General features: G+C 38.3%; 1 protein-coding gene across 1 annotated transcript; it reads left to right on the top strand.

The window, feature by feature from the left end:
* Positions 1-1119: 1119 nt before the first annotated feature.
* LOC143675727 (ATP-dependent RNA helicase DDX18-like) lies at positions 1120-24287 on the top strand. Its single transcript, XM_077151769.1, is given in 16 exon segments — positions 1120-1307; positions 2907-3013; positions 3087-3180; positions 3183-3275; positions 5144-5284; positions 6558-6693; positions 6871-6971; positions 7067-7266; positions 7361-7475; positions 10155-10294; positions 11259-11420; positions 11752-11904; positions 22837-22901; positions 22903-22948; positions 23872-23927; positions 24275-24287. Coding segments are annotated over 16 exon segments (1707 nt in total). The 5' UTR covers positions 1120-1222.
* Positions 24288-24365: the final 78 nt, after the last annotated feature.

The raw sequence follows: 24365 nt of genomic DNA, 5'->3' as shown, positions 1-24365 counted from the left end.
ATATATATATGTATATATTTTAACTGAGGTTTCTGTGTGTAATCAGTTTAAAATTCTGACTCATCCTTCAGCTTGCCTAATGATTAACAGCTTAATTTAAGTACACCATGATTTGTACGTGTGTTTGTTCGTCATGGTTTTCCAGTCCAATTCAATGCGATTTCTAAATCAGTTCACTCACACTCTGTTTAAGCTCCCTCCCCAAGTTTTCTCTCTCTTCTTCCTTCCCTAAAATCATATCTAATCTCCAGGGGCTCATCCCTGCCACCCTATATAAACAAATTCATTAAGATATCAGTGATTTTTCCAGCAGCTGCTCAGCTCAAATTGATCATTGCCAGTTTGATTGCTTATTGCTATTTAAGAAAAAATATTCATTTTGATATGAGCTTTCCCAATGTTTTTAACGTTAATTTTTAAAAATGTAAACACTCAATGCCCAGCCCACCACCCCCACCAAAAAACATACCTATGGTTAGCCAGATTGAAATTTTGATTTTGGACTCTGGGAAGGCCCATGGGTAAGCACTGGGTAGTTGTAAACCTGTTTTTCAAACTACAGTCAACTCATTAAGACTGTAGTAAAACTAATTTAAATGCACAGAAATCAAAATTTTTAATGAAGATTAGAATAATTTAGGATGTAATGAATGGAACAGAAGGAAAATAAATCAGAGTGAGAATAAAGACATTGTTTTGAGAAATTTTGTTACATTTATTTGTGTAGTGAGGAGCACGCAGAGTATTTTTCATTGAGGAGCATGGTCAAGAGAGTTTGGAAACACTGAAAAATGAAATTTAGGTTTTATTCAATTTCTCAAGACCGAAAGAGGGTAAAAAACATAAAAACGGAAACTCTTTAAGCTACTCCACTCTGCCATGTCTGTTCAGTCTCTCTAGGGAAAGCTCATTCTACCTAGACTTCAGTTAACAAACATCTAAGATTATCAATTGCCCTAATACGCTGTTAGCTTCCTCACAACATAAACAAGAAGCACGGCCCGACCTCCGCTCCCCGAGAGGGCGCTGTACAGAACCCGGTCTCCAAAGGTACCGCCGTGCACACGGCCGGAAGTGTTGCCGCTCTCCAGGGCTCGAATGTTCTCTGGGACGCACATCCGGTCAGCCGAGGCGTGCATGTGCGCCCGGGAAGGAAGTAGCGTCAGTCCCGAAAGTTGAGTACTGGGCTGCAGCCCTTCCGAGAAGGCACTTCGCGGAGATCATGTCTCATTTACCGATGAAACTCCTGCGCAGGAAGATCGAGAAGCGGAACTTAAAATTGCGGCAGCGAAATCTAAAGCTACAGGGTGAGATGCGCTGAGCCTCTCGGTCTGAATGGCACAGGAGACTCACGCGTGGGCCTTGTCGCGGCGGCCGGAGGGGCGAGCGGCGTGGAATACGCAGTTTGGGAGTCTACGCGCCTCTGATGTGGCTCGGGCAGTCCCCTTAGAGCGCGTGTAATTGTTAAGAGTGAAAAAGTAGCGTCAAGTCGGGTCCGGTCTTGATGCCAGTTCGCGGCGTGGTCCCATCTCTGCCCCTGACCTTTCTGAGCATCAGTTATTCCTATCAGGAATAGGCTCAGAGGCTTCCAAATTTCATTCCAGGGCTCCGGCAGGACTGCATAACTAGGCCAGTCTTGTCCACGTCTACCCTCCCCAATCTGACACCCTACCGACCCATCCTCCTCACCCTCATTTTCATCCAGACACGTGGGACTTTGTCACATCATTTCTACGATCGCACTTGCATATCGTCCATATTCTTACAAAGAAGCTCGTGTCACAGAAACTTTACAGCTACCACCGTTTCCCCTTACTTACCACCACCCTATCTCTCTCTGCTCCTGCAGCACTTTTGATTTGCAGCTCTGTGTGTGTCTTCTGAACACCTCGAACACAGTCTTTCGTTTCTTACCTTACCTCACACCCATGCCTGCCTAGGTTATAAATTCCTTAAGAATTCCTATATAGTTATGACCTTCCTAAAGACGTAAGTGAAAAGGATTTTATATGAACGTCAGCTTTGTTTTCCACCTCATTTGTGATCCCACGTTCTTGACAGCAGACAGTGGGCCATAGATCTTTAAGTAATTGTGTTAATCTTCGGGTTCCAGATAAAATGTAAATCCCCAATGGCAATGTTGGATGTATAACTTCTCACCCCACTTGGTTTTCAACAGAGATTACTGGATTAAAAGAAATCCTAGAAAAAGAAACTGGTTTTTGAGTTTTAGAAATGTTTTTGAAGTTCCTTGTAGTTCCAGTTTCCTATAGAATAATACAGTGTTACTAACTACTTCTAGGTTAGATATAGATAACAATTTGAATAAAAGATGCTGTTACATTGTATCTGTTGCTGTATATAAGTAGGAAAACTTTTGGTAACATGTTCTCAGACCTTTATATATAATAAATATTGGGACAAATAAGTTATTTCATCAACTGGATTCTCGGTTCACTGCTGCCTAGGAAAGTTGGGGTTGAATGTTTTGAAGTTACATTTATATGAGAAGCAATATTTGTGTGAATATGATGTACATGTCTTTCAGTATATTAGTTACTTATATGTTTATCAAAAACCAAATATTAAAGTTTTTATCTGCACTGGACTGATCCCATCAATTTAAATATTTGACCTCATTGAAGGTTTCCTGTCCCAGACTTAATTCCTTAAGGATAGAAATGTGTTCTTTTGAAGGTAAGAAATCAAAAGAAAGAAATTTCCCCCTTTGAGCCTTTTTTCTTAAAGGTAGCATTTCCTCTGCTTAGAACACCATAAAATTACAAGTGGCTTTAGTAATATACCTGAAAGGAAAGAAAAGGCCATGTAATTTCTCATTTGTGATCCCAGTGTTTCCAAGTAAACCTCCCCTTCTTTGTTATAACTTATGTTCTGTTTTTAAACAGGGGCCTCAGATGTGAGCCTGTCAGAAACCCAAAATGGAAATGTGTCTGAAGAGACTGTGGAAGCTGGAAAAGTTAAAAAGTCCCTAAAACAGTCTGAATGTGGGCTTGTCAGAATCCCAAAATGGAGACATGTCTAGTGAAACACTGAAAAATGTTAAAGTTAAAAAGTCCCTAAAACAGTCTGTGAATGTGGGCTTGTCACAAGCCCAGAATGAAGACATGTCTAGTGAAACACTGAAAAATGTTAAAGTTAAAAAATCCCTAAAGAAATCTACATTTTAATCAATAGAGAAGTAGCAACACAGCCACCCAATTCAGAATTAAAGAAGAAGAAGAAGAAGAGAAAAAATGTAGAAAATGCTGGGCCTGGTAGGTACTTGAACTCAGTCATTCAGATACTTTTTCACAGTTATCATTCCACCTTCCCTCTGTTACTATTAATGTGTGTTTGTGGCACACACGGATCCCCTATCCTCATCAGGACACCAGAAGTTAAGTTTGTTAGTGGAAGGAAACATTTTTTTGGTGGGAAGGGGAACATTTTAACTTTTTTAAAAAGTTTGAACCATATATGATGCCTTTTCATTCTCTTACAACCTTGAAAAACCTCACATTTAGAATTCTAGAAGTTTACTTTTCTCTTTGGCAGGTAACTGGGCTTTTTATTGTAAATAGAGCATCCTGTGGCCTAGTATTTTAGGTTATCTGTTTGCAAACAGATTCGTGGAATTACTTTTACTAAAGAGGCATGGGCTGACAATAGAACCCTAACTTCCTAGGCCTTTATCTATCAAGAGACTTTACATTAATGACTCTTTGCATTTATTTCTTTTTTACCCCATTCCTTTCCTTTTCCTACCATAAATTCCCCCTTTTGAAATGAGACATAGTGATAATTAGTATGTGAAGTGTATAGAATAGCAGTTAAGCAAGGAACTTCTTCATAAATTTAACATTAGTTTCCCAATGAGTAAAACGGTCAGAATAAAGTTGGTGGGGGTTGGAGAAGACTGTTTATTTGAAGTTGTTTGGATTTGAATAAACACAAGTGAAGGAATAGGCATTTTGCTTGAAATGACAAGCAGAGATTTGGAGGTAGGCTAGAACAGGCCTGAGCAAACTGTCTGGCCTTCCACCTGTTTTTTAAATCTTGGATCCCCACTGTGCCCATTCATTTACTTCATCTTTATGACTGCATTCACCTGCACAACAGCAGCAGTTTCAGCAAAGACTGTAGGACCTGGAGAGCCTAAAACATTTGCAATCTGGCCTGTTATAGAGTTTACTGACACTTTTAAACTTTCCTAATATGTCCAGCTGTCTGCATACTGCCTACAAACTAATCCATTTCTGGTTTATAGGAAATTGTTTAAACAGAGAGTGAAATGAGATGGGGAAAAGTATGAAGATCAGGAATTCAAGTTTCAATTTATACTGAGTGCAATTCTATTATTATTATTACCTTATTCTGATGCCCAAGAAAGTGACATTTCTACTCAAACACTCAATCACGGGGCAGAAGATTTCATTCTATTTGGTAAACTTAGAACTGGTCTAAGGAAAAGGAAAGTGGTAAGCCACGAAGAAAAGCTCAATGTCCATGGCTTTTGAACATGTGGGTCCTGCCAAATTGACCATTTCCCAGAAGGGAGGCACTAGGACAGGGCAAAGGCCAGTTCTACACTGTGAGTTCTGATCCTGGTGAATTCTTTTCTAACTAGTGTCACTAACTGCCACAAACGTCTATAAAAGCTCAGCATGTTGGTTAACCCATTTGATCCATAGTGAAATGTTTAAGAGAGTAGTGGGAGGTACAGCTGGGAAGGTAGTTCTAGACTGAGTTGTAGAAGTTCTGAATGACGCTAGAAAGTCTTAGCTTTACTTCCCCTCACCACTTATAATCAAGAAACAGGCTGTTTTTATCACCCAACTGAGTAGATTGTTGCCCCTGTTTTATTGTCTGTCTCTAATAATATGAAGAGCCTTTGATTTTTCTGTTCTTTTCATGCTTAAGATGCTTAATTAAAGTAGCTTTTATAGTAAATTTACATTTAATGGACTTGGGAGAAAAAAAATCAGTGCTTGTAATGAGTTTTAAAAAATAAAACATTAAATCACATGGGTTTGTTTTGTTTTCAGTCTTAAGTCTTTTTGCATCACAAATGTTTTATCTTGTGATCACATTTGATATTTTTATTTTAAGAAAAATTTTGGGGTTCTGTCCTTTAACATCAAAGATGCAAAAAAAGCAAAAACTGAAAATAAAGCAGAGTCTGAAGAAGAAGATGCTGGAGCACCTAAAGAAACAGAAAATAGTGTGAAGCAGCCAGATGATGAAGATGACAATGAAGTGCCCAGCTTGCCCCTGGGACTGACAGGTAACTTCCAGAAAGTCTTCCAGATATGTATTTTTAAAACACCAGGCTTCCCTGGGGTGACTTTTAGTTTACCTGGAAAAAATAGATTTCTACAAGATACATTTTCATATTTTCTGCTGTTCTTACTTTTTATCTTATGTTTTTTGATGCCTTAATTCTTGTTTCTTTTTTATTTTTCCCCTTTTCTCTAATCCTAACACTGAATATTTTTCATATGCATACCAATAGCTTTTAAGGATCTTTATTCCTTTGGTTTGTCTAAAGCTTATTCCATGGTGTAATGAGGAAATCATTGGCCCAAAAATAGAGAGCAAAGGTTTAATACTGGCTCCATTACTAATAACGGGAAGAATGGAAGTTGACATTATTGAGGAACTTGCTCTAGGTTAACCTTAGAACATAATTTCTTCTAAAATGAGGAGTTTGGACTAGAATCGGTTGCTCTAGGAATATCTTATGAAAGTTGCTCAAGTTGCTTGTTTGATTTAGTTTTTTTGTTTGTTTAAATGCTGAAGCCCAATCACAGATCTGCTGAATCAGAATCATAAATGTAGCAGTGGTTTTCAACCAGGGCAATATTGTCCCCCAGTTGGGTAACCAAGTCTTTTGATTTGCCCGGGACTTCCCCAGTTTTAGCACCCTCAGTCCCAGGCAGTTGGCCAGGGTTGATCACCTTACTCCTTGGAGACATTTGACAATGTCTGGGGACACATTTGGTTATTATAACTGAGGAAGGTGCTGCTAACATCTTGTGGATAGAGGTCGATGGTGCTGTCAAACATCCTGCAATGTATAGGACAGCCCTCATGACAAAGAATATCTGGCCAAAAATGTTAGTAATATCAAAGTTGAAAAACTCAGGGCCATGGCTTGGCTGTGTGAGAAGAGGGTGGTTTTGATGCCTTCCCCTCCTGAAGAATCCCTGAACTACTTGATATGTGGGTTCAGTGCTAACATTCTATGGCTATATCTGCCTCTTATCAGTTCTCTTTTTGAAGTGGCATTAACTAATTTTTTATTTAATTTCACAAGTTTTTATTATACTGAATGTTTTCCCTTTTTATGTTTTGTTAAAACATTTCATTTCTCTCTGAACTCTCCCCTCCCCTTTTTGACATTTTCACTTCATTGAAGGCCTTTGACTGTACTTCTCCGTTCCTTATTCTTTTCATAACATTCTAAGCCATGGATTTTAAATTACACAACCATCAGCAATAGAGAAATTTCAAACATAAAAGATAAATTTGCTAATAATGAACTGTTTTCTTTGTAGGAGCTTTTGAGGATACTTTATTTGCATCCTTAACTAATCTTGTCAATGAAAATACTCTGAAGGCGATAAAAGAAATGGGTTTTACAAGCATGACTGAAATTCAACATAAGAGTGTCAGACCACTTCTGGAAGGCAGGTATGATTATTAACATTGATGCTTGGACATCGGTGACCCTGTTTTTAAATATTAGGAGATTGAAAAGAAAATTAGTTTGCATTATGTGTTGGATCACGTATCCATCCTGCCTTAAGTGTTTAACATTGATTTCTCATGTTTGATGTCTTTTTTCTTCTCTACCTTTTTAATATTTAGAGATTTTCTAGAAGCTGCAAAAACAGGCAGTGGCAAAACCCTGGCATTTCTCATCCCTGCTATTGAACTCATTGTTAAGTTAAAATTCATGCCCAGGAATGGTAAGCTTTTGAACTGTTACTGTCCTGATCTCATCAGAAGTTTATAGTGACTGTTTTGGATTCATGATAACAATATATAATATTTTACTTCTTAGGAACAGGGGTCCTTATTCTCTCACCTACTAGGGAACTGGCCATGCAGACTTTTGGTGTACTTAAGGAGCTAATGACTTACCACGTCCACACATACGGGTTGATAATGGGGGGCAGTAACAGATCTGCCGAAGCACAGAAGCTTTCTAATGGGATCAACATCGTTGTGGCCACACCAGGTCGACTCCTGGACCATATGCAGGTGAGAGAACATCTCACATAGTACCTGTCTCATTGTCTTGCATGAAATAGAAACGTGGCAACTAACAGTTTTTCTTTGTCCTTTGTCTTGATAGAATACCCCAGGGTTTATGTATAAAAACCTACAGTGTCTGGTTATTGATGAGGCTGATCGTATCTTGGATGTTGGGTTTGAAGAGGAATTAAAGCAGATTATTAAACTTCTGCCAAGTAAGTAGGTGGAATCTGTGTGGTTTGCAAAGTACTTGTTGGTGTCAAGTGAGAGTTGTTCCTATAGGAAAACTATATTGTCTTGACTCAAGAATTTTAATCTTAGCCAGGTGCAGCAGTTGTGCCAATCAGCCGTAGAAATAGTTTGCAATGTAGGTGTGAAACTGACTGGTAACCTGATATAGTAGTGTTGCTGTTTTACAGATGACAGTACAAGTTAAACACTCTTAACACCTCGTGTTCTCCCACTGTCTTATTATCTGTTCTGGCATCCCCAGGCAGCCATAGGCTTGATGCCTTCTGTGTCGTATTTGAGATGTGCATACCTTGGTCATAGTACTTGCAACATTATAAACTGCATGTATCTGCTATAAGACCTTGTTTTCAGTCTTGATATAATCTTTAATGGGTTTTTAACAGCTATATTGAGGTATAATTGATGTAATAAAATATAAGATCTAAAATGTGCAGTTAAATACGTTTTCACATGTTTATACCTATGGAACCGTTGCCACTATCAAGATATCTGTCACTCTTAAAAGGTTCCTCATGCCCCTTTATAATCCTTCCCCACAACCATCCTTTATAATCCTTCCCCCTCAACCATCCTCACACGTACCCTCATTTTAGTAACTACTGATCTTTCTGTCACTATAGATTAGTTTGCATTTTCTTGAGTTTATACAAATGGAATCAGACTGCATGTACACTTTTTTTTCTGGCTTTTTCAAAAGCAAATTCTTTTGGGCAGTGTGTTGGTGGCTCAGTGGCACAATTCTCATGCCAGAGACCTGGGTTTGATTCCTGGTGCCTGCCCATGCAAAAAAAAATTAAAACAATAAAAAAAGCAAATTCTTTTTATATTAATCCATGCTATGACATGCATCAGTAGTTCTTTCCATCTTATTCCTCAGTAGTATTGTATTATATGGATATGCCACAATTTGTTAATTCCTTCACTGTTTTGATAGATATTTGTGTTTACAGTTTTTGACTTAGAAATGCTCTGAGCATCTACAAGCCTTTGTATAATCGTAAAGTTTTGTACAATTTCACATTCCTATCAATAGTGTATAAGGATTGCAATTCCTTCACCTCCTGGCCAGCACTCGATGTGGTTGGTATTTTAACTTGAACCATCCTATTAGATGTGTAGTGGTATCTCAGCTTTGCATTTCCCAAGGTGACTAATGATACCAAGCAACTCTCCATGTGTTTATTTGCCATCCATGTACTTTGCTGCTTTTTTCTTATTGAGTATTTTATTAAGTCTTGAAATCAGGCAGTGTTAGCTCCCCACTTTTTTTTTCCAAAGTGTTTTGGCTATTCTAGTCCTTTGCATTTCCATGTAAATTTTGGAATCAGCTTGTCAGTTTGTATCCAGGAAAAAACCTGGGGTCTTAATGTATATCTTGAATTATTACATCTTTAATTTCTCACTTGGGAATTTTCATTGTGTAAAAAGGTCTTTTACATCTTGTGCCATATTTATCCCTAAGTATTTCATTACTCATGATACTGTAAATGGTACTGTTTTTATATTTCAATCTTCAGTTATTTATCTCTGGTATATAGATATACAATTGGTTTTTTTATATTGATCTGACATCCAGCAAGATAAATATTTCTGACATCTGCTAGGTTGTTCACTACAACCCTCCAGATGACCCTCACTTTTTTGTAGTTTTCATTTGGTTTTTGACATAAGTGATCAGGTTTTCTACAGGTAAAGACAGTATTACTTTGCCATCCTAGAAGTTTTGTTTCTCTTGCCTGATTGTGCTGTCTAGAACCTCCTGTAGTACAGTGTTGAATAGAAATTGTGAGGGCAGACAAGCAGGCATCCTTGTTTTGTGCCTAGTATTGGGGAAGGGGGTAGGAGGAGCATTCAGTCTTTGACCATTAAGAATGATATTAGCTATGAGTATTTGTAGATGCCTTTATCAAGTTGAGAATGTTCCCTTGTGTTCTTAGTTTGCTGAAGCTACTTATCAGGAATGGATGTTCTATGGTTTGTCAAATTTTCTGCTGTGTCTATTGAAATGATAGGTTTTTCTTTTTTAGCTTGTTAATAAGATGAATTATACCAATTGCTTTTCAAATGTTAAATTAGCCCTGCACTTCTGGGATAAACTCGATTGGACCATAATGCATACATTAGCTTTTTTATATTGCTAAAATTTTCTTTAGAAATTTTTGCATCTATCTTCCTGAGGTATTTGATCCCTAGTTTTCTTTTCTTATAAAATCTTTGTCAGGATAATGCTTGCCTAAAGAAAGAGTTAGGAAGTAAACTAAAACTGCTCTTTGATGTCCTGGAAAGTTTCTGTAAAATTGATATCATTTCTTCCTTAAATGTTTGGTGAATTCATCAGTGAACCATTTTGACTTGGAATTTTCTTTAAGATTTTAATTACAATTTCTTCAGTATTTAGAATTATTCAGATTTTCTGTTTCTCCAGTGATCTGTAGCAGTTTATCATTGAAGGAATTTGTCCATTTTATCCAAGTTGTCAGATTTATAGATGTAAAGTTGTTCATAATACTCTTTTCTTACCCTTAATGTTTGTAGATTCTGTAGTGATATCACATCTCCTACTCCTGATATTTCCTCTTAGAGTTATGAAGAGATTATAGAGATTCTTTGAAATATTTAGATTTGATATGTGTCTGTTTTAGTACGCAGACAGACCATGCTCTTTTCTGCTACACAAACTCAAAAAGTTGAAGATCTGGCAAAAATTTCTCTGAAAAAGGAGCCATTATATGTTGGTGTTGATGATGATAAAACTGATGCAACAGTGGATGGTCTTGAGCAGGTACTTTTTGTTCAGTGTCTTAAACTTTACGAATTTGGTGTTTCCTTCTATTTGTTTGAAGGATCATCCAGAAAATAAATGGGCTAATGAGCTTTTAATTCAAATATAGTCAATTTGCGTATTGGTTCTCTAACTCTCTAGATATAAAGTACCATGAAATCTGAATAATTGGATCAGTTCTTTTTTCTCTGTCTTTTGGTACTGCTTACCACATGGGAGGTATTATTCATCACATTCCAAAAATTCTTTGGACTGTTGATTTTAGATGCAGGGGGAAATCTTTTGTTGTTTAATAATATCTTTTGCCAAGATGTGTGATGAGCTAGAAACCTTAGAGCATGTTGCTGTAGAAAGTAGGAATGAGGTGGCAGGTCCAAATTAGATCGACTGAAAATTAGAACTTTAGGACTTAGTGTTCCGATGAATTAAATAATCCCCACAACTGGATTTAGCTTTAAAACTTTTGGTTGATTGATTAGTTTTTGAAACAAGTATATTTACCCAGCTTTGTTGCATTTGTCAGGGCAGTCAAAAAACTTGTTACTTGAAATCTTGCTCTGAGGGACCTATTAGAACATGGATTATTGGGGTAGGCGATGGTAGCTCAGTGGCAGAATTCTCACCAGCCATGCCAGGGACCTGGGTTCGATTCCCAGAGCCTCCCCATGTAAAAAAAGTGGATTATTAATGTGCTTCGAAGGTTCCAGTTAATAGACGTTTTAATGTATTATGGTTGCAAGAACATTTGATAACTCGAGCTCAAATATAAAAAATGTTAAGTATCCAGTGATTGCAGCCAGTTTAGCCTTAGTTTAGACGTTATTGTTAAAAGTCACTGGAGAAATCATTTTAAGAATACTTTGTTATAATCAAGGCAGTAAATTTGCTATAGGTAAGACTTTACGGTGTGTATACTATTTATCTGTGCTCTCAATTTATATCTGTTCATTTGAATCACTTCTAGGGATATGTTGTTTGTCCCTCTGAAAAGAGATTCCTTCTGCTCTTTACATTCCTTAAGAAGAACCGAAAAAAGAAAATGATGGTGTTCTTTTCATCCTGTAAATCTGTGAAATACCACTATGAGTTGCTGAACTACATTGATTTGCCTGTCTTGGCCATTCACGTAAGTGATGTTGACTTTGAAAAAAAAAAAACTGTGTGCTTATCAAGTTGTATCAGTTTTGGGGGTTTAGGTATTGTCTCTCCACTAAACTTAATTTGGTCAACATTGGATGAGCAGTGAGCTTTGACGGATGTGGGGGGTGAGGGCTAGAAGGAGGAGTAAGAGACACTGTCCTCCAGAGGCTTACTGTCTAGTTGGGGGAATTAGACATGGCAAGCCAGAGAGTGCCCTAGAAATAAAATAGGTTAATAGCTCCACAGTTTGAGGCTTCTGCATCTAGACGTATCAGAAACAAGATTCCTACGCTAATGGGCATTTTTGTTTATTCTAGGGAAGGCAGAAACAAAATAAGCGGACAACCACCTTCTTCCAGTTCTGCAATGCAGATTCAGGGACACTGTTGTGTACAGACGTGGCAGCTCGAGGGCTGGATATTCCTGAAGTTGACTGGATTGTTCAGTATGACCCTCCAGATGACCCTAAGGTTAATGGCGACCTCGGGGCTTCTCCAGAAAGGTTCTACCTGAACAAGTGTACTTACTCTCCCGGTTCCCCTGAGTGGCACTATCTGCTCTGTTGATGCAGTATTTCACTGGTGTTGATAAATATTTATGACTTCATGAGGCCCAAACAGGGTGTACAAAGAGGTTTAAGAGGCATCAGTGGGATTTAACGTTAGGAATGATATATGCCTGGCGTGATGATGTGGTTTTATTTAATGTATATTTTGTTCCTTTTTTGTAGTTGTATTCAGTATACAGTCTAGGGACTCCTGGGTTTTAGCAGGTAGCTTAGAACTCATTATCTGTCATTACAGTTTGTGATATTTTTCCATTATTGCATTACCTTAATTTTGGTCTATATGGAGGCTATTTTTCACATTTCTGGACATACATACACCTGCACTTGTATTTCTAGTGTTGCAGAGTCATCTACAAACTGGGAAGATTTTATGAGATAGTTTTCTTTCTAGATAATTTCTAAAAATGTTCATTGTGATTGGTTTTGGTATTAATTGCTATGGAATCCCTTTGTTTGTATATCTTTATCTAGGAAAGGGACTATTTATTGAACTCTTATTTCTCCAATTGAATTTTCTGTCTAGGAAAAAATTAGCCTTTTTTTAATCCAATTGTTATGTTATCAATTTGAAGCTAAATAGAAATGCCATTTTAAACACCATTTCCTATGAAATTGGTGGCCTTTATATCATCATCTCTGCCTGTATGACTTAGAGGATCACTTAACAAATAACAATCAGCTTTGACAGAATAGCTTCCCTATTTTGGTATTATTTGGTATTTTGATATTGCCTGTTTTGGTATTATTTTATAATAATTGGCTTTAGTATAGGGTGATATTGACTTCATAGAATGAATTAGGTAGTGTTCCCTCCCTCCTCTGCAATTTTTTGGAAGTTTGAGCAATATTCGTTTTTATTCTTCCTGGAATGTTTGGTAGCATTCACCTGTGAAGCCGTGTGGTCCTGATCTTTTCTTTGTTGGTAAGCTTTTTGATGTCTAATTCAGTCTCTTTACTTGTGATTAGTTTGTTGAGGTTTCTATTTCTTCTCGAGTCTGAGTAGGTTGGTCATGTGTTTCTAGGAATTGTCCATTTTGTCTGAGTTATTTCATTTGTTGGCATACAGTTGTTCATAGTATCCTTTTATGATTCTTTTTCTGTGGAATCAGTAGTAATGTCTCCCCTCATTTCTGATTTTATTTATTTTCATCTTTTTCTTTTTCAGCCTAGGGATTTGTCAGTTTTATTGATCTTCTCAAAGAACCAACTTTTTGGTTTAGTTGAGTTTCTATTGTTTTTTTATTCTCAATTTCATTTATTTCTGCTCTTTGTTATTTCATCCCCCTGCTTTGAGATGAGTTTGCTATTCTTTTTCTAATTCCTCCAAATGTGTGATTACTTCTTTGATTTTAGCTCTTCCTTAGTTTAGGCTTTTCAGGCTATAAATTTTCCCCTCGGTACTGCCTTTGCCGTATCCCATAAGTTTTGATATGTTGTGTTACCATTTTCATTCATCTTTAAATATTTACTGATTTCTTTTGTAGTTTCTTCTTTGACTCACTGATTGTTAAGAGTGTATTGTTTAATTTCCATATATTTGAGAATTTCTAGTTCTCCACCTGATTTCCAGCTTCCTTTCATTATGATTAGAGAGAGTACTTTGTATAACTTCAGTGTTTTTAAAATTACTGAGACTTATTTTGTGCCGTAGCCTATCCTTGAGAATGATCCTGAGCACTTGAGAGGTTGTATGTCCTGCTGTTTTGGGTGCAAAGTTCTGAAAGTGTCTGTTTGGTCTAGTCCACTTACCATATTTGTATTCAAGATCTCTGTTTCCTATTGAACCTGTCTAGATGTTCTGTCTGTTGATGAGAGAGATGTATTACAGTCTCCGACTATTATTGTAGAGGTGTCTATTTCTCCCTTTAGTTTTGCCAGTGTTTGCCTCCTATTTTTAGAGGCACTGTGGTTAGATACTTAAATAATTATATCTTCTTGATGGATTGTCACTTTTATTAATATATATGTATCCTTCTTTGTCTCTTATAACAGTTTTGCATTTAAAGTCTATCTTGCTGATATTAGTATAGCTGTCCCAACTCTTTTTTGGTTATTGTTTGTGTGGAATACCTTTTTCCAGCCTTTCAGTTTTTTGTTGTCGTTGTTGGGGGGGGGGGGCGGGGGCGTTGCACATGGTCCAGGAATCAAACTTGGCTTTCCCACTTGGAAGGCAAGTATTATACCACTGAACCACCCATGCACCCCAGCCTTTCATTTTTAACCTGTTTGTGTCCTTAGGTCTAAGATGAGTCTCTTGTGGACAGCATGTAGATGGGTCATGTTTTTTTAACCATTCTGCCGATCTGCATCTTTTGGGAAGTTTAATCCATTAACATTCAGTGTTGTTACTGTAAAGGCAATATTTTAACCATTTTCACCTTTGACTGTTTATCTGTGACTATTTTTTAAACTCTCCCTCGTTTTCGAAGGACAGTTTTGCTGGATAAAGAATTCTTGGCTGGCAGTTTTCTGTTTCAGTATCTTAAATATAACATTATCTTCTCACCTTCATGGTTTCTGAGAAATTGGCACTTAGTCTTTTTGAGCATCCCTTGTATATAATGTATCACTTTTCTTTTGCTCCTTTCAGAATTCTCTCTTTATCTTTGGCATTTGACAATCTGAATAGTTTGTGACTTGGAGTAGGTCTATTCAGATGTATTCTGTTTGAAGTCTATTGTGCTTTTTGAATGTGTATATTTATGGTTTTCCTAAGAATTGGGAGGTTTTGGCCACTATTTCCTCAAATATTCATTTTACCCCTTTTCCCTTCTCTCCTCCTTCTGGAGGCCATGACATGAATGTTTGTGCACTTGGTGCTCTCATTCAATTCCCTGAGACCCCACTCAATTTTTTCCGTTCTTTTCTCTATCTGGTCTTTTGTCTGTTCAATTTTGAGTGCCATGTCTTCCGGGTCACTGTTCCTTTCTTCTGCCTGTCCATATCTGTTGTTGTATGCCTCTAGCATATTTTTAATCTCATCTGTTGTATCTTTCGTTCCCATAAGTTTTGTTATTTTTCTTTGCATGCTTTCACATTCTTCTTTATCCTCACCCAGTGTCTTAATATACTTCATCATTGTGATAGTTTCCTTCATCTCCTTAAATGTATTTAGGAGATTTGTTTGAACATCTTTGATTAGTTGTCCCAAATTCTGCATCTACTCTGGCTTTTTAATTTTTTTCCTTTTCTGGGCCTTATCTTACTGTTTCTTAGTGTGGCTTCTAATTTTTTGCTGTCTGGGTATCTCATTATCTTGACAAGATTGTTCTGAAATTCAGTTTCTTTCTCTTGTCTAGGATTTTGTTTTAATTTTATTTATGTGAAGGCTCTTCTTTGACGCTTAGTTCATCAGTATTTCCCAGCCAAAGCAAGACCAGGGACCCAGGCGGGGGTGCAGATCATTCCCAAAGGGCCCCGGAGTGAGGGTCCAGAAAGATGCCAAAAAGCCCTTTTCTCAGCTGTGCTCTCCTGGCCTACCCCGCAGATGGCACTCTTCACCAAGAGGCCTTTTTGACAGCTCCTCCAAAATTTGCTTTCTTGCCCTGCCCAGCAGATGGTGCTCTTTAGCAACCTTAGCCTGCGGCCCTAGAATTCAGGATATTTTTAGCCCTCGACCTCTCCGCCTCTGACACAGGTAGAACAGTGGTGCAGCAGTCCCTGTCTGGAATGGGCTAAAGCAGTGGGACCCAACAATCTAAATTCGCTGGCCAATAGCTGGATCAGTGCTGAACCATGTTCCCCTCTGTTCTTGGGCAGGTAGATTTCTGCATCTCCCCAGTCCTCAGCAGCCTGCAGGCAGGGACCAAGAACCCAATGGTGGGGCATGGGCGGGTAGGAGGGAGCACCAGACCCTTAGCCAGTTGAATTACTTAGTTTTTTCATTGCAGTCTCTTTCCCAGTCTCTTTGTCCTGCTGTGCAGTACTCCCTGTTCTCCAGAGCCCCAGAGCAGTTGTTTCAGACAGTTTCTGCCTGTTCACTTACTGTTTTTAGAAGAGAAATGAACTCTGCAATTCCTTATTCCACCATCTTCCTGAAAGCTCCACAATGAATGAAAGTTCCTTATTAAAAGGAAATAAATTTTGCTGGAAGATATGAATAAGATTCTGTAGTTTATGTGGTAGAATAAGCTTTACTGAGTTGTGTTTTCGGTCAACAATGTGTTATTTATGTAAGTTGTCAGCTGGCATTCAGACATGTAAAATAACATTTTGTAGAAGGCGCACTGTTTTTTTTTATTATTAATAAAAAAAATTAACTAACACAACATTTAGAAATCATTCCATTCTACATATGCAATCAGTAATTCTTAATATCATCACATAGATCTATGATCATCATTTCTTAGTACATATGCATCGATTTAGAAAAAGAATAGCAAGACAACAGAAAAAGAAATAAAATGATAATAGAAAAAATAAAAATAAAAAATACAAAAATATATAAGAAAAAAAACTATAGCTCAGATGCAGCTTCATTCAGTGTTTTAACATAATTACATTACAATTAGGTAGTATTGTGCTGGCCTTTTTTTTTAGAAATCATACCATTCTACATATGCAATCAGTAATTCTTAACATCATCACATAGATGCATGATCATCGTTTCTTAGTACATTTGCATCGGTTTAGAAGAACTAGCAATATAACCGAAAAAGATATAGAATGTTAATATAGAGAAAAAAAAATAAAAGTAATAATAGTAAGAACAAAACAAAACAGAAACCTATAGCTCGAATGCAGCTTCATTCAGTGTTTTAACATGATTACTTTACATTAGGTATTATTGTGCTGTCCATTTTTGAGTTTTTGTATCTAGTCCTATTGCACAGTCTGTATCCCATCAGCTCCAATTACCCATTATCTTACCCTGTTTCTAACTCCTGCTGAACTCTGTTACCAATGACATATTCCAAGTTTATTCTCGAGTGTCGATTCACATCATTGGGACCATACAGTATTTGTCTTTTAGTTTTTGGCTAGACTCACTCAGCATAATGTTCTCTAGGTCCATCCATGTTATTACATGCTTCATAAGTTTATCCTGCCTTAAAGCTGCATAATATTCCATCGTATGTATATACCACAGTTTGTTTAGCCACTCGTCTGTTGATGGACATTTTGGCTGTTTCCATCTCTTTGCAATTGTAAATAACGCTGCTATAAACATTGGTGTGCAAATGTCCGTTTGTGTCTTTGCCCTTAAGTCCTTTGAGTAGATACCTAGCAATGGTATTGCTGGGTCGTATGGCAATTCTATATTCAGCTTTTGAGGAACCGCCAAACTGCCTTCCACAGTGGTTGCACCATTTGACATTCCCACCAACAGTGGATAAGTGTGCCTCTTTCACCGCATCCTCTCCAATACTTGTCATTTTCTGTTTTGTTGATAATGGCCATTCTGGTGGGTGTGAGATGATATCTCATTGTGGTTTTGGTTTGCATTTCTCTAATGGCCAGGGACACTGAGCATCTCTTCATGTGCCTTTTGGCCATTTGTGTTTCCTCTCTGAGAGGTGTCTGTTCAAGTCTTTTTCCCATTTTGTAATTGGGTTGGCTGTCTTTTTGTTGTTGAGTTGAACAATCTCATTATAAATTCTGGATACTAGACCTTTATCTGATATGTCGTTTCCAAATATTGATTCCCATTGTGTAGGCTGTCTTTCTACATTCTTGAAGTTCTTTGATGCACAAAAGTGTTTAATTTTGAGGAGTTCCCATTTATTTATTTCCTTCTTCAGTGCTCTTGCTTTAGGTTTAAGGTCCATAAAACTGCCTCCAATTGTAAGATTCATAAGATAGCTCCCTACATTTTCCTCTAACTGTTTTATGGTCTTAGACCTAATGTTTAGATCTTTGATCCATTTTGAGTTAACTTTTGTGTAGGGCGTGAGATATGGGTCTTCTTTCATTCTTTTGCATATGGATATCCAGTTCTCTAGGCACCATTTATTGAAGAGACTGTTCTGTCCCAGGTGAGTTGGCTTGACTGCCTTATCAAAGATCAAATGTCCATAGATGAGAGGGTCTATCTGAGCACTCTATTCGATTCCATTGGTCGATATATCTATCTTTATGCCAATACCATGCTGTTTTGACCACTGTGGCTTCGTAATATGCCTTAAAGTCAGGCAGTGCAAGACCTCCAGCTTCGTTTTTTTTCCTCAAGATGTTTTTAGCAATTCGGGGCACCCTGCCCTTCCAGATAAATTTGCTTATTGGTTTTTCTATTTCTGAAAAATAAGTTGTTGGGATTTTGATTGGTATTGCATTGAATCTGTAAATCAATTTAGGTAGGAATGACATCTTAACTATTTAGTCTTCCAATCCATGAACATGGTATGCCCTTCCATCTATTTAGGTCTTCTGTGATTTCTTTTAGCAGTTTTTTGTAGTTTTCTTTATATAGGTTTTTTGTCTCTTTAGTTAAATTTATTCCTAGGTATTTTATTCTTTTAGTTGCAATTGTAAATGGGATTCGTTTCTTGATTTCCCCCTCCGCTTGTTCATTGCTAGTGTATAGAAATGCTACAGATTTTTGAATGTTGATCTTGTAACCTGCTACTTTACTGTACTCATTTATTAGCTCTAGTAGTTTTGTTGTGAATTTTTCCGGGTTTTCAACGTATAGTATCATATCATCTGCAAACAGTGATAGTTTTACTTCTTCCTTTCCTATTTTGATGCCTTGTATTTCTTTTCTTGTCTAATTGCTCTGGCCAGAACTTCCAACACGATGTTGAATAACAGTGGTGATAATGGACATCCTTGTCTTGTTCCTGATCTTAGGGGGAAAGTTTTCAATTTTTCCCCATTGAGGATGATTTTATCTGTGGGTTTTTCATATATTCCCTCTATCATTTTAAGGAAGTTCCCTTGTATTCCTATCTTTTGAAGTGTTTTCAACAGGAAAGGATGTTGAATCTTGTCAAATGCCTTCTCTGCATCAATTGAGATGATCATGTGATTTTTCTGCTTTGATTTGTTGATATGGTGTATTACATTAATTGATTTTCTTATGTTGAACCATCCTTGCATACCTGGGATGAATCCTACTTGGTCATGATGTATAATTCTTTTAATGTGTTGTTGGATACGATTTGCTAGAATTTTATTGAGGATTTTTGCATCTATATTCATTAGAGAGATTGGCCTGTAGTTTTCTTTTTTTGTAATATCTTTGCCTGGTTTTGGTATGAGGGTGATGTTGGCTTCATAGAATGAATTAGGTAGTTTTCCCTCCGCTTCGATTTTTTTGATGAGTTTGAGGAGAGTTGGTACTAATTCTTTCTGGAATGTTTGATAGAATTCAGATGTGAAGCCGTCTGGTCCTGGACTTTTCTTTTTAGGAAGCTTTTGAATGACTGATTCAGTTTCTTTACTTTGATTGGTTTGTTGAGGTCATCTATGTCTTCTTGAGTCAAAGTTGGTTGTTCATGTCTTTCCAGGAACCCTCCATTTCCTCTAAATTGTTGTATTTATTAGCGTAAAGTTGTTCATAGTATCCTGTTATTACCTCCTTTATTTCTGTGAGGTCAGTAGTTATGTCTCCTCTTCCGTTACTGATCTTATTTATTTGTATCCTCTCTCTTCTTCTTTTTGTCAGTCTTGCTAAGGGCCCATCAATCTTATTGATTTTCTCATAGAACCAACTTCTGGCCTTATTGATTATCTCTACTGTTTTCATGTTTTCAATTTCATTTATTTCTGTTCTAATCTTTGTTATTTCTTTCCTTTTGCTTGCTTTGGGATTAGTTTGCTGTTCTTTCTCCAGTTCTTCCAATTGGATAGTTAATTCCTGAATTTTTGCCTTTTCTTCTTTTCTGATATAGGCATTTAGGGCAATAAATTTCCCTCTTAGCACTGCCTTTGCTGCATCCCATAAGTTTTGATATGTTGTGTTTTCATTTTCATTCACCTCGAGGTATTTGCTAATTTCTCTTGCAATTTCTTCTTTGACCCAGTCGTTGTTTAGGAGTGTGTTGTTGAGCCTCCACATATTTGTGAATTTTCTGGCACTCCGCCTATTATTGATTTCCAACTTCATTCCTTTATGATCCGAGAAAGTGTTGTGTATGATTTCAATCTTTTTAAATTTGTTAAGACTTGCTTTGTGACCCAGCATATGGTCTATCTTTGAGAATGATCCATGAGCACTTGAGAAAAGGTGTATCCTGCTGTTGTGGGATGTAATGTCCTATAAATGTCTGTTAAGTCTAGCTCATTTATAGTATATTCAGATTCTCTATTTCTTTATTGATCCTCTGTCTAGATGTTCTGTCCATTGATGAGAGTGGTGAATTGAAGTCTCCAACTATTATGGTATATGAGTCTATTTCCCTTTTCAGTGTTTGCAGTGTATTCCTCACGTATTTGGGGCTTTCTGGTTCAGTGCATAAATATTTATGATTGTTATGTCTTATTGTTTAATTGTTCCTTTTATTAGTATATAGTGTCCTTCTTTGTCTCTTTTAACTGCTTTACATTTGAAGTCTAATTTGTTGGATATTAGTATAGCCACTCCTGCTCTTTTCTGGTTGTTATTTGCATGAAATATCTTTTCCCAACCTTTCACTTTCAACCTATGTTTATCTTTGGGTCTAAGATGTGTTTCCTGTAGACAGCATATAGAAGGATCCTGTTTTTTAATCCATTCTGCCAATCTATGTCTTTTGATTGGGGAATTCAGTCCATTGACATTTAGTGTTATTACTGTTTGGATAATATTTTCCGCTACCATTTTGCCTTTTGTATTATATATATCATTAGCTGACTTTCCTTCTTTCTACTCTTCTCCATACGTCTCTCTTCTGTCTTTTTGTATCTGACTCTAGTGCTCCCTTTAGTATTTCTTGCAGAGCTGATCTCTTGGTCACAATCTCTCAGTGACTTTTTGTCTGGAATGTTTTAATTTCTCCCTCATTTTTTGAAGGATAATTTTGCTGGATATAGGAGTCTGGTTGGCAGTTTTTCCTTTAGTAGTTTTGTATTTAATATACACCCTCTGTCTTCGACTTTCATGGTTTCTGCTGAGAAATCTACACATAGTCCTTATTGGGTTTCCCATTGTATGTGATGGAAGGTGTTTTCTCTTGCTGCTTTCAAGATCCTCTCTTCTCTTTGACCTCTGACATTCTAAACTAGAATGTCTTGGAGAACGCCTATTTGGGTCTAATCTCTTTGGGGTGCGCTGCACTTCTTGGATCTGTAATTTTGGTCTTTCATAAGAGTTGGGAAATTTTCAGTGATAATTTCTTCCATTAGTTTTTCTCCTCCTTTTCTCCGTCCTCCTTCTGGAACACCCACAACACGTATATTTGTGCGGTTCATATTGTCCTTGAGTTCCCTGATCCCCCTGTTCAAATTTTTCCATTCTTTTCCCGATTAGTTTGCTGTTTCTTTTTGGAAATTCAGATGTTCCTCCTCCAAATCACTAATTCTATCTTCTGTCTCTTTAAATCTATCATTGTAGGTATCCATTGTTTTTTCCATCTTTTCTACTTATCCGTTCAATTCCATAAGTTCTGTGATTTTTCAGTTTTTCTGTTTCTTCTTTATGTATCAAGCCCATGCCTCTTCATGTCCTCCCTCAATTTATCGATTTCATTTTTGAAGAGGTTTTCCATTTCAGTTCATATATTCAGCATTATTTTTCAGCTCTTGTATCTCATTTGAACTATTGGTTTGTTCCTTTGACTGGCCATATTCTCAATCTTCTGAGCGTGACAGTTATCTTCTGCTACTGGCGTCTGGGCATTTATCAGATTTCCCTGGGTGTCGGACCCAACAAGGTTGTAAGATTTTTCTGTGAAATCTCTGGGTTCTGTTTTTCTTATCCGCCAGTAGGTGGCGCTCGTGGCACACGTTTGTCTGTGGGTCCCACCTGTAAAAGGTCTGTGGATCCTTTAACTTTTGGAAAACTCTCGCCGTCCGGGAGGTTCGCTAGCCGAAGCGGCTTGGAGAGTGCCAGCCAGCCCGGGGTCCGAACGCGGGAGGGTTGCTGCCGCCGCAGCCCGGGAAAGCGACCCGTCCAATTTCTAGTCGGCCCGGGACGCTAACGTGGCGGGAGGGCGCCAGCCGCAGTGGCCCACCCGGGAGAGTGCACGTTCCCGGGAGTCACAGGTTTGGAAGGATCCCCCCCCCCCCCGTCACCGTTCCTCGCGGCCTGGGGATTTCCGATCCAATTCTCTCAGTTGGTCCGGGGGGCCGCGCGTTGTGTGGGCGCCAGCCCGCCGCGGTTTGAGGGGACCGCCTGTCCAATTCTCCCAGCCAGCCCGGGAAGGGGGAAGGGAGTGACTCCGGCCACTTGCCACCCCGCCCGGTGAAGCCCGCGCCCCTTGACGATCTCACCGGAGCGGGTTTCTCTCAGCCAGTCAGCCGTTCCAGGATGGGGTACGCTGTCTTTTTATCTCGTCGTGGCTTTGGAGCTGTTCTGTATCGTCTCTACCCCTAGTAGCTGTCCTGGAGAAGAAACTAATGTATCCGCGCGTCTTACTAAGCCGCCATCTCTCGGAACCCAGAAGGCGCACTGTTAATACTCATTTTTTAGGTCCTTCAGATTAATGTGAATCTTGTCCGCCCTCCTTCGGCCTTCTTCTTTACCTTGTTTCCTCTTGTGATGCTGTGTGCCAGGGGAAGTGGTGGAATATCTTTGCGGTGAAAGGGTGAGAGGGTCTTCGTAACTCAGTTCCTCTGAGGAAGTGCCCCTGCTGGATACAAATGTGCTGAACATCCGCTGTCTTCCACCCTGTATGTCCTAAAATGCAAAACACATTGGTAATAGTTCATGTGGAATTAATATAGATTTAACTTAGATTTTCTTTTTCCACCAAAGGAATATATTCATCGTGTAGGTAGAACAGCCAGAGGCCTAAATGGAAGAGGACATGCCTTGCTCATTTGCGCCCGAAGAATTGGGTTTCCTTCGTTACTTGAAGCAATCCAAGGTAAAGACCCTTTGCTTAGAGATCTTAAGTTGAGAAAGTGCTCTTGGTAGGGTTTGTTTGCCAGCACTGATGGCCTTAAGTACCATTTTCTGATATACAGAGGAGTCTGAGTCAGTGCAGTGCTATTAAAACAGTTGCTAACTGAGATTGTATGGGATCCCGCCAAGGAGGTATGGACAGAAAGCACTACCCACGTGCCTCAACCCTGGTGTTGCATTGCTAGTGGTGGCCCTGTGCCCCCTCATCTCTTTTCCGTTCTCCACAAACCCTCTTTGAAACCCTCTATTCCTTTCAGACTCTCTCATGCCCATGTGTTTTCTGCAACTGCTCTCCCTCCTACATTCTTCTCTGCATCTTTTATCCTATTATCTTTTCCTCCTACCTCATCTGAAGCAATGGGGATAACCATTTATTCTTACCTCCTCCCTTCCTGTCCTTTTTATCATGGACTCTTGTATTTTTTCTTCAGTCTATTCGTACAGTTAGCTTTTCCCCATCTCAAGTCTCTCGACTGTAAAAAGGAAACTTCAACTCTAAAACCCCATTCTCCCATCCCTAACCTCTAGGGTGGCCATGCCTATATTGCCTGCCTTCCTCAATTTCCAAAGTTTGCAATTTTGGAAAAGTGGTTTATATTTTTCCAGTTATCTCTCATTCAATCCCAACCCACCCAATGTTGACTTTGGCCTTGTTCCATCCCACCAAAACTAAAGGAACAGATTGGATATCTGCCCCGAGGGAATCCATTGGCTTCATCGACGTCCTTCCGTCAGTACCAAATGAGTTCATTAAAACTACTTCCCATCTTGTCTGCAATCATTTCCCCCACTGTGCATGGGGCACTTGAAAACTTTTTTCTTTCATCTTAAAGTCTTTAATGTTGATCCATTCTAGTTTAGTAATCTTCGTACTTTCATCTTCAGGTTCCACTAAGTGAATTTGAGTTTTCCTGGTCCAAGATTTCTGACATCAGTCTCAGGTATACTTTTTTTAAGGATTGTTTGTATAGGAGGTAACCTAAGTCCTGGCACTACCTTTGTGGTGTTTCAGGGAACAGACCTTGTTCTCTGGGTCTCCCCCTTTCCATAAAGGAAGAGTTTGTTCTCCTGTGGTGTGAAAGGTTTGTACTGTGCTCTCCCTCGATTCAGTCCCTGCCCTCCAAAACCTTGCACTGTTGTAATTTGTGGAATTTGGAGTGTTCCAAAGCCTTGAGGCCAGTTATTGAAACAAATAATGTCTTTAGGGGTGATTTTGTTCCTAGTTATGTGGAATCGCATGTTTGACAAATGGCTATTTTATTAACCCAGTGTGTTCTTTCCATTTCAGCTTGAGAAATTGATTGAAAAGAACTACTTCCTTCATAAGTCAGCCCAGGAAGCATATAATCTACATTCGAGCATAGTTCCCATTCTCTGAA

This window comes from Tamandua tetradactyla, chromosome 3 (genome assembly GCF_023851605.1).
Source record: "Tamandua tetradactyla isolate mTamTet1 chromosome 3, mTamTet1.pri, whole genome shotgun sequence".
NCBI classification, from domain to species: domain Eukaryota; kingdom Metazoa; phylum Chordata; class Mammalia; order Pilosa; family Myrmecophagidae; genus Tamandua; species Tamandua tetradactyla.
This window is presented reverse-complemented; position numbering and strand designations above follow the sequence as displayed.